The following is an 11369-nucleotide window of genomic DNA, read 5'->3' as shown; positions in this document are numbered from 1 at the left end:
TGTTGATGATAGTATAAATGATAATAATATCGTATCGATATCGTGAGCCCAATATCGTGTATCGTATCATATGTACCGTGAAATTAATGTATCGTGACACCCCTAAATAGGGAACATAGAACCTTTTTTAGATCCTTTTTTGGTTGAGTGGGGAACATAGAACCTTTTTTTGGATGAGTGGGGAACATAGAACCCTTTTTTGGTTGAGCGGGGAACATAGAACCCGGGGAACATAGAACCTTTTTTTGGGGGGGAGGGGAACATAGAACCTGGGGAACATAGAACCTGGGGAACATAGGTACGGTCCCGGGACGGGAGAGTCACTCGTAACGTTGCCAAAGACATTAGTGCTGAATTATCAGATGTCATGAAAGCTGTGAAAAACACCCTGCTCTACTTCACCATTGAGGTTCACACAGAACAGTGTTGTCTGGCATGTTGAAGTTATGTGTCCAGTCAGGGGTTTTTACTTCTCCAAAACTGCACAGAGCTGGCTGACAATTTCAGTGACAATGTCTGGGTTGAGCTGAACAGAATTTAAAAGTTCTATGCAAGGCCACAATGCACGCGCCATTCACGTTTCTGTATGACAGAATGGAAAGCATTCTAAAAAATAAGAATATACAGTATGGGGTCCCTCTTCATCTCTCTATCAGCTAAGGGGTCCTTGACCCGAAAAACGTTGAAGACCCCTGATCTTCATAAAAGCGGAAATACATCATCCAGGCGCACAAACCTATCCATATATCCTCCACTCTTTTGAGTTCTTGTTTCAACTCAAAACACAACACAGTAATGGCGGCAGCAGGAGAAGAACAAGCTGAGTCTGATCAGCAGCTGGCACCATGGCCTTATCTGAAGTACATGTTATGAAAGACGCACACAGACATAAAATAACTTTTTCAAATGCTTACTGTTTTTACCGAAGACAAACTACATCGCTCCCAAGGTTCTATTTTATATATAGGATTTATTTTATATATATATATTTTTTTAAATGTACTCCTACTTTTACTTTTACTTGTACTTAAGTATTTTTAAACACATGTACTTTTGAATACTTAAGTATATTTAATAGCAATTACTTTTGTACTTTTAGTCGAGTAACATTTTGACTGAGCTACTTTTACTTGTAGTGGAGTAAATTTGACAATTAGTATCTGTACTTTTATTCAAGTACTGGGGTTGAGTACTTTGTCCCCCCCCCCCCCCCCCTTTTTTTGTACATATATTATTTTTTATCTTTTCATGCTTTTTTTTTGTACATAGTGGTATTTTTTCTGTATTATCTGTATTTTCATGTTGATTTTTGAACTGTTTCGTTGCTACTATATATGTCTATGAAATTAACTCAAGGACCCCAACGGAAACAAGTCCGCAAGGACTTTTTTGGCCGGACCTTTTAGACAAAAGCATTATAAATGTAACTGTGTTGTTTTACATTCTTTTGCCTAATACAATTTTCAATCAATCAAAGTCCACCACTGTTCATTAGTCAGTAAGAGTTCTTAAAGTATCATACTTGAAAAGTAAAACATGGTAAACAATAAACATGCCTGTCTGTCTGCCCCTCTCTCTCTTCAGTGAAGTTTAAGCTAACACGGTACAGACCAGCACCACCAAACAGACAGAGACCTGTGGTCTTCACCATCATCAGTGACAACACCCAGTATCACATCTGCTGCTCTGGGCAGGGGGAGAAACCTGTCTTGATGCTTGAGGTACATATACTCACTCACAAGGGTGATTAATAAAAGGGATTTTGAAAGGGATATTTCACTTTCAAATTTCATCGTCTACTCAGGCTTTTGGGAGCACCCCGAACTGTTTTTAAGTTGCTTGATTATGTATTTAGATATTTGATAGTAATTTTATCAGACACGCCCCCTTCCTATACAAGCCCAATGTAACTTCAAACTCCATTTTAACCATGTTAGATTCATCGGAAACACCCGTCCTTGGTTCTGGTGACTGATATTGTATTGTGTTTTTTCATTAACTTTTTTTCATTCATTTTTTATATTTGTTTTTGGAAAAGGGCAGGGTGAGTCACCAGAACCAAGGACGGGTGTTTTTGATGGATCTAACATGTTAAAAATGTAGTTTGAAGATATAATGGGTTTGTATAGGAAGGGGGCGTGTCTCATAAAATGAATATCAAATATCTAAATACTGAATCAAGCAACTTAAAAACGGTCTGGGGGGCTCACAAAAGCCTGAGTAGACGATAAAATGACCCAACGTTTTTTTGAAAGTGAAATATCCCTTTAAGTTAATCACCCTATTTAAGACATCGACGTGTTATGAGTTTGTAGATCAGATGACATATCTTTTGTGTGACGCAGTAGTATGATCAAGAGGGCGTTCATTTACAAAATAAAATTATGTTGATATGGAGATAAGAGTTTTCTGCCCAACAGAAACGATATAGGGGTTTGAGTGGTTAAAGAATATGGAAAGTAATCATGTCTGTCTGTCTGTCTGTCTGTCTGTCTGTCTGTCTGTCTGTCTGTCTGTCTGTCTGTCTGTCTATTGTCATTACAGGCGTGTTCTGAGACAAAGTTAGAAGTCCTCACTGCAGAAGGAGGAATGGATCGCTTCCTCTTCTACATGAAGAAAGGAGGAATTAACCAGAGTCGTACCTTTGAGTCGGTGAAGCATCATGGCTGGTTCATCAGCACATCTCTGGAGGAAGATAAACCTGTGCAGATGTGTCAGGAGGACAACATGAGTCGTGACATTTACTTTAAGTGATCTCCTAGTTCTCTCCTAGCCATGGGATGATGTTACAATGCATTTCTCTCCTAAGAGATGGGATGTTACAATGCATTTCTCTCCTAAGAGATGGGATGTTACAATGCATTTCAATGTTATGTTATTTTTTCCGTTCCACAGCACAGTCATAGTGCGTAGGCAATTTATTTTTCAAAGTTGCTTAGAGTTCTATTAAAGGGCCTATGACATTAATTATAATAGAATATAGCTAAACCTGTTTATGCCTGATTAAGTTATGTTTTTGTAGAAATCTGATGGGTTGACATTGACCTTGGACACAACTTTAAAGGGCAAAAGCTTTTACCAAAAAACACATTAAAAATATATATGATATTAATAGTACATTCTTGCATAATATGTTATCAATACACATGGCTAGTTTATTTTAATGCTTTTAACAAAAATGTAAACAAATGTTTGAAGTTGTGAATCCTTATGTTATGGGTATGTTTGGACTGTTTGGACTGGAAAACTCCAGAGATGCTTCTACAATTTACTTTATGAATGTTCTGAATGAAACTGATGTATTTAGGATGTGCACGTTGTGCATAATGAAATGTATTTCTCTATGACTATGACTATGAATGTGTGTTTATTTTGAATTTCTTTGTACTTCATTTCTACCAATGGTTGGTGAATGGTGAGCCTCATTCACGTTTATGAACTCCTTTCCTTTCATTAATAAAGGAGAGAGTTTCAATTCACAGTTGAGTTATGAACACAACTCTGGGTTCAATGAGCATGAGCCCGAGTCAACCCCATCTATTAATAAATGTTCAGATTGGAATAATCTACCAAATTCTATTAGAACAATTACCTCATTTCATGTCTTCAAGACTTTGCTAGCTTCTCTTAAATATACTTGTTCTTGCTTTTGATTAAATTGATTGTATTTTGATATTGATATAGTTTATTTTGTATAAGTTGTTTAAGTTTTCGGTTTTCACTTTTTTAATTAACTTTAGATGACATGTGTAGCAGATGTAGTGTGGTCTGGGACAGTGTGTTTGTTTTGTTGATGTTACTGTTGATTGTTGTATGTTGTTAAGATTGTTTCATTGTCACTGTTGATAATGATGCATCTCAAGGGGTTCATCCTCTAATGAATACATTTTGAATAAAATAAAAAAAGATGTTATGTCATGTTGGCAGGCAGGGTCCAGTTCAGTGAGAACTGAATCACTGTGAAAGAAAACACACAAAAACAAAAAACACATTTATTTAACCCTAAGTGGCTGGCTGTGGTAACTTACCACTAGATCTAGTGTACAAGTCATGTACACTAGATCTAGGTAAGGGAACTTTTACTTACCTTGGCGCCACCCAGTGGAGCAGCCTGGACACTGCAACCAAACTGACTTCAAACTGGAGAACTTGTAAACAGTCAACAGAGAGTCATCATGTCTGATGATGGAAAAGGTTCCAGTCTGATGTTATCTTATGAAACCTATGAAAAAGTTTAATTTGCAACACAATTTTATACAATATGTAGTGGGGGTCCTGTAGCCCTAGATTGGTTGTGATAATATTACATAGGCTATCTTCAGTGGTGGAAAAAGTATTCACATTTTTTACTTAAGTAAAAGTATCAATAATGCAATGTAGAAATAGTACACGTCTGGAATTCAAAATTGACTTGAAAAAGTACAAACGTATTGGTATCAAAATGTACTTAAAGTACCAAAAGTAGAAAGTACTCATTATGCTGAATGTATGGGACATTCTGCGAATTATTAGACAGACAGACAGACAGACAGACAGACAGATAGACAGACAGATAGATGACTATATATATATATATATATATATATATATATATATATATATATATATATATATATATATATATATATATATATATAGCTGTTACATTTTTTTAAATCTATTTAATTGTGTTTATTTATGTAGGCTATTTATTTATTTATTTCTATATGTTCTATGTGTGTTTTTTTGTTTAGTACATTGTGATTTTTATTTATTACTTTGTGTCTTTTATTTATTTCATCGTGGTATTTAATTGAGTGACTTTCCATAATAAATGGAACTGAAATCTAAAAATATCCATTGGATGGATGACACATGTGGACGTGATTGGCAGACAGATAGACCAATGAGGAAACGGGATCTGCCTGAAGTCCCGTGAAAGTGGCCAATGAACACTGCTGCGGGGCGTGTTCTTCTGGGACCTACTCAGTCAGACTGAGGTCAATCCACTTTGCGGGCTGCGGATCCGGTCCAAAAACGGATACGGAAACGCTTCATGTGCGTCCGTTTATGTCTACTCTGCAATTGACCGGATACAGTAGGCGGGCTTTAGACCGGATCTGAGCACCGACAGCAACACAGTTTTGTTTCTGTGTGTGGGGAAAAAAAGGCCTGACGATGACGCGAGGACGGAGCGACTACTCCGTTCGTTCGTCGCAGGACGGACGGTGCCGCGCGCCGCAAACAAGCCGATCTACAAGCTCACGGCGCGTAGCAGCGAGACGTGGCTGTGAGCTTGCAGATCGGCTCGTTTGCGGAACGCGCGAGAGCGAGACCTGCGCGAGGCGGAGTATAAACATTTCGCAGGAGAGAGAGAGAGAGAGAGAGAGAGAGGGAGGGAGAGACGGAGAAGAGACTAGAGAGAGAGAGAGAGGAATTGAATGGTGGTGTGAAGATGGCGGATGGTGATAGTGGGAGCGAGCTAGGCGGCGGAGCAGCAGAAAGAGGAGGTGAAAGAGGAGGTGAAAGAGGAGGTGAAAGAGGAGATAGAGGAGGAGGTGGAAGAGGCGGAGGGTTCCCCTACTTCCAGGGAGGACAGGGAGGTGGTGGAGGAGGTGGAGGAGGAGGCCGGGGCGAGCAGCCGGAGACCCAGGAGCTGGCGTCCAAGCGCCTGGACATCCAGAACAAGCGCTTCTACCTGGACGTGAAGCAGAACAACAAGGGCCGCTTCATCAAGATCGCGGAGGTCGGCGCCGGAGGCTCCAAGAGCCGGCTGACCCTCAGCCTCTCCGTGGCGGCCGAGTTCCGCGACTACCTCGGGGACTTCATCGAGCACTACGCCCAGCTGGGGCCCAGCTCGCCGGAGCAGATCGCCCGGGCCAGCCAGGCGCAAGGGGAGGACGGCGGGCCCAAGCGGGCGCTGAAGAGCGAGTTCCTGGTGCGGGAGAACCGCAAGTACTACCTGGACCTCAAGGAGAACCAGCGCGGGAGGTTCCTGAGGATCCGGCAGACCGTCAACCGCGGGCCCGGGTTCGGGGGAGTCGGGGGCCCCGGCGGGGGCATGCTGGCCGGCCAGACCATCGCCCTGCCGGCCCAGGGGCTCATCGAGTTCAGGGACGCCCTGGCCAAGCTGATCGACGACTACGGCGGCGACGACGAGGAGCTGCTGGCCGGCGCCGGCGGAGGGGCTCTGGCGCCCGGCGGGGAGCTGCCGGAGGGCACGTCCATCACCGTGGACTCCAAGCGGTTCTTCTTCGACGTCGGCTCCAACAAGTACGGCGTGTTCATGCGGGTGAGCGAGGTGAAGCCCAGCTACAGGAACTCTATCACCATCCCGTTCAAAGCCTGGGGCAAGTTCGGAGGGGCGTTCAGCCGCTACGCCGAGGAGATGAAGGAGATCCAGGAGAAGCAGAGGGAGAAGATGTACGACAACAAGAGAGAGGAGTCCGAGGAGGGAGAGGAGGACGTGGATGACGACTGACTGACTGTCAACAAACAACAACACGGTTGAGATGTAGTTCAGTTCAATGACATCTGGTAAAAAAAATGACACAGATGACACATTTACAGTGCATGACGTAAGCCTACTAAAAGTATCGTGGCATAGATAGAGAATAAAGCAGGGAGCTGTTGATGTATTTATGCTGCAAGATTTGTGTTGAGTTTTGATGATGGGTTGTGTGTGAGTCTCGAACAGTGAAGGTCAATAGGCTAAGAATGTGTCAAAAAAAACAAACGCTAAATTGAGTTATTTTTTAAAACATATATATATATATAAGAGATCCCACTAAAACCAGCAAATTGGTTTTTATAACGACAAAAGAAACCATAGAATTTTTTTGTTTTCATATTAAAAAAAATATATTAATAATGAAATAAAATATATTAAAATAATGCAGAGTCTAGATATTTCCGTGGCTCCATGTAAGGAGAGAGAGCCAGCATCCATTGTCTTCCTGTTCCAGGGCAGGTCTCTTCCTTTGTGGGCATTAATATTATTATCATTATTATCTTGTGGGATGTTTGCAAAGTTAGTCAAAGTTAGAGGAATGTATAGAATGCTGCCACCATCACTCAGAGGAGGATGGCATGCAATAAAAAAAACACACTGAGATCCACTCCACAACCCATGAGGCGGTGCCGCCATAGCAGGCATTTAAAATGTTTAAAACTTTATTCAAAAAAAAGAATGTTACAAGAAGTTACTGAGAGGATTTATTCTGTAGAAGCCTGGACTATGACGTCCTCCCTGACTAAATTGTTTTTTTGTTTTGTTTTTCCCCTCTTCCCATTTTCAACAGATGGCAATTTTAACATCAGTAAAGAGGCTTCTTTTTCTTTTGTTTTACTATATGTTAGCAATATTTAAACGTATCACCCTCATGTGTGTCGGCGGTGCTACATTCTATTAATACCCCCCCACTCAATGTGAAAAGCAATGTTGGTTCCGCCACACCGACCAGTCGTAGCCTAGGCGTCCAAGACAAGCATCGAGCAGAGAGGAACACATCCTGTGTGAGTACCCTAGTAGTGAATGAATGGGAGCCCACCCTAATATACCAGGGTTGACATGCGGATATAACAGGACCTTGTTTTCTTTTTGTTCTTTTTTTAAACGCTCATTCATTCCCAGACGGTCACTATGCTGGGAATGAAAGATCTTTTTAATGGAGGGGAGCGCTGGATCAAAAACACAACAGAGGAGTGTCTCCTCCTCCGACCGACCCTTGCAGCTCTGGTACCTCAACAACATGGGACTGTGTCGAACATCTAGTTCCTACTAGTCCTTCTAACCCGGGTCAGAGCTACAGACTGGCCATGGTTAATGCTGGCCCAGCTTAACAGCACATTATATTATATATTATATAGACTCTGGACAGAAAACACATGGATGGATGTTTTATTTCTTTGTTTGTTTTTTCAAAAGAGAAATATATTGAGATATTATTATTATACTTATTAAAAAAAAGAAAAGTCCTGAACAACCAGCAAAACCTATTTTGAAATATTAAGAAAGAAAAAATGTATAATTTAAAAATGCAAAGAGCTGGGATGACCATTTCCAGGATTGTTTTTTTTTTCCCAGAGTGAAAATTATAAAGCTTTGGTGATTAAACAGATTTAAATTCAATATTATATATTGTGACTGACTGTATATTTCTACATTCCTTAAGTGTTACATCTCTTTATTCTGTATGCTAACGTATAATTCTTGCTATTCACTTAAACCCTTTGGACTTGGTAAACTGGACCCGAGTTGGCTCTGTACTTGAATCGGGGTTTTTCTCGGCATACACTAAATCTCTTCGCCAAAAACAACAAGTTGTGATCTTGTAGATCGGCTAATTTGTCTAATGTTCCCCCCAGAATATGAATGCTGGGGTTCAAGTGGTTAAACTGTACAGTATACGTATACCGTATCCTTTTTCAGTCTACTCTACACCAAATCTCTTTTGGAATTTGAAAATAGCAGCTCTATCAGCTGAGCTTGTAGATCTGCTATTTTTAGCCGACTGTTTTTGACTATTTTCAACTATTCCCCCTATTATGATGACTTGCCCAGAATAGGTACATTAGGGTTCATGTGGTTACAACAGAAACAGAGACAGAGACCCATTGTGAGCTTGTAGATCGGCACAAGCACAAATACCTCAATTGTACTGAAGTACAGTACTGGAGTAAATATATTTAGTTACTTTACACCACTGATGGTACACTACACATAATATACTATGATATGAACTGTTCCAATGAAGGGAATGGTGTCTTAAAAACATTTTAAACAAAACACTTGCATGATCTGCAAAGAGGAGAGAGACGTGTTCTGCAATTCTAAACAATACAACTCTGAGAAACACTTAATTTATATTAGCAGGATTTGATATGGGTCTCTGGGTTATGGATCACAATCGACAGTATCAATTATGATTAAACTTTAACCCAGAACGTTGATGCATGTTTTGTCTGCAAAAGTCCATGCTAATGTTATGCCATGGCCGCAGAGAATACTCATTTCTGATTGGCAGTGGGGAATTCATTATCTTTAGATAACTGCACACCCTTTGATACATCACTGTTCTAAATGTAGAATAATTATAATAAAAACTGTAATCACTTAAGCCCTATACTTATACTTCGTAGACAAATAGCAAAACAATTGCTGTTCTAGAAGCTTGCAATGTGTTAAAAAGTGACACGAGAGCTTGTAGATTACGCTAAGTTTTGACTTTTCTCCTATAATGGCATGCCAGACATAATGACACCAGGTTGGAAGTAGTTTATGGTTATTCCAGCTAACACTTAGCTATGCTTAACTACATGGATTATGGGGAACATAAAACATGTGTTGATATGTGTTTGTGTGTGGAAGACATCACTACTATCAGCTGAATGTCTCAGTTACTCGTTAATACGGCTTCTCCTCCTCACTTACGGCCATGTTTATTCCCAGACTGATTTAGAATGGTGACGGCACAAAGTTTATATATAAAGAGTGTATTGACCAAAAAATATCAATAGCACTTATTTAATTGTTGGAATGTGGCCACGGTATGAGTGTGACATTCAACTCTGAGCCATACTGGAGGCAAACGTCTAATAATTACCTTGAATACCTTCCCACATAATGCATTATTTCTCCAATTACCACATGGCTCGTCATTGATTATGTGTTGGAACGGTCGTGAGACCCTTTCTTTGTTGCTACTGGACGATGGGAAATCCATATCAGATCTCAAGTCCAGCAGTTAAGTCTCTGTCTGTATGTGAGCATAATGACCATGTGCTTGAAAACAGTTGTGCCCCCCTATCTCCCCCCCCCCCTCACACACACCCTTTTTAACATGACACAGCAGTTGTCTCTGACAGGTGTGTAAGGCCTGCCCTGAGGCCACAGCATGCCAAGGTTTGCCATTCAACAGTTCAACCACTTAACAGTAACTTATATAGGACTAAGTTAGGTTCAAGTTTAAACCTAGCTTAGGACTAAGTTATGTTGTTTAAGGTTATCACTTAAACCTATAACTTAGACTCTGGTCAGCGGACGTTGACCAGAGTTGAGGCTCCCAGGGTTTTTGGTCAAAGATTCAAAATCTCTTCACCGGAAAATAGACAATCAATCTACAACAGGGGTCTTCAACGTTTTCAGGCCAAGGACCCCCTAGCTGAGAGAGAGATGAAGCAGGGACCCCCTACTCTATATTGTATAAAATTGTGTTTCAGATTAAAGTTTTTTTTTTACTTAGCTTGCTATTTTTTCACTCTACACCTATAGCCTCTTTGCCAAAAATAGCCGATTTACAAGCTCTCAACGCCTCGCAGCGCGAGGCGTTGAGAGCTTGTAGATCTGCTATTTTTGGCTAGTGTTCCCCTCAGAAAAGGAATTCTAGGGTTCAAGTGGTTAATGTAAAAAAAAACTAAATCCTATCACACAAAGATTTGGTGGACCCCCTATAGTAACTATGAGGACCCCCTAGGGGTCTCGGACCCCCTGTTGAAGACCCCCGATCTACAAATTCACAAGGCACGTGTTGCGAGCTTGTAGATCGTCTTATTTCCAGTGCGAGGCACTGGCGCGCACCTAAGTATGAATCAGATAACCTTGGTGGAAGTAAGTCTCGCTAGAAGTGGGAAGCACATGGTGAGGACTGGCTGGTATCATTTGATTCCCTCGTCTCCTAACTAGCAGTGTCTTCCTATGATCTCAGGATCTCTGTTTCTTCTGAAACCCCCCACCCACCCACCCACCCAACAGCCCACCCAACAGCCCATGGAGCAGGGCAGCTGCTAGGAGGACCCATGCGTGTAGGCTAGGCTGTGTGTGTGTGTGTGTGTGTGTGTGTGTGTGTGTGTGTGTGTGTGTGTGTGTGTGTGTGTGTGTGTGTGTGTGTGCTGACAGGGCATGCGGGTTATTTTAATGTGGGAGAGGAGAGGCCTCCAGAGAGAGACTGACATTCTTTAGTCAAGGAGTCAACTGTGCCATTAGAAGCTCATTGCCTCGGGACACTCACACACACACACACACACACACACACACACACACACACACACACACACACACACTAGTACAACTGTGTAATTGTGCTGAGGGTCTACTTGCACAACACACCAGTGGTGGAAAAAGTACTCAAATGTTTTACTTAAGTAAAAGTATCACTCTGTTACAAGTAAAAGTCCGTAATTCAAAATGAACTTGAGTAAAAGTACAAAAGTATTTGTACTTAAAGTGCCAAAAGTAAAACCACTCATTATACAGAATGTCCCATTTCAAGTTTTCAAATGTATAACAATCTTTTGAAAATAGCAGATCTACAAGCTCACAATGCGTCGCATTGTATACTTTGTCATGCGACGATCGCTCACCGAAATTAAGTATGTAAAAAAATCATACA

General features: G+C 41.1%; 1 protein-coding gene across 1 annotated transcript; it reads left to right on the top strand.

Moving 5' to 3' along the window:
* Positions 1–5288: 5288 nt before the first annotated feature.
* On the top strand, positions 5289–8115 carry purbb (purine-rich element binding protein Bb). The gene is made up of 2 exons (XM_080420081.1): positions 5289–6516; positions 7281–8115. Exon 1 carries the CDS (start codon positions 5435–5437, stop codon positions 6458–6460), a length of 1026 nt encoding a protein of 341 aa, XP_080276207.1. The 5' UTR covers positions 5289–5434; the 3' UTR covers positions 6461–6516; positions 7281–8115.
* The last annotated feature ends 3254 nt before the right edge of the window (positions 8116–11369 follow it).

Source organism: Gymnoscopelus braueri (assembly GCF_963280865.1).
Source record: "Gymnoscopelus braueri genome assembly, chromosome: 22".
Taxonomy (NCBI): domain Eukaryota; kingdom Metazoa; phylum Chordata; class Actinopteri; order Myctophiformes; family Myctophidae; genus Gymnoscopelus; species Gymnoscopelus braueri.
The sequence above is the reverse complement of the archived record's forward strand: the minus strand, read 5'-3'. Positions and strand labels throughout refer to the sequence as shown.

Excerpts from the sequence above, each read along its gene's own strand:
- purbb (XM_080420081.1), top strand. The coding sequence starts at position 5,435 with ATGGCGGATGGTGATAGTGGGAGCGAGCTAGGCGGCGGAGCAGCAGAA.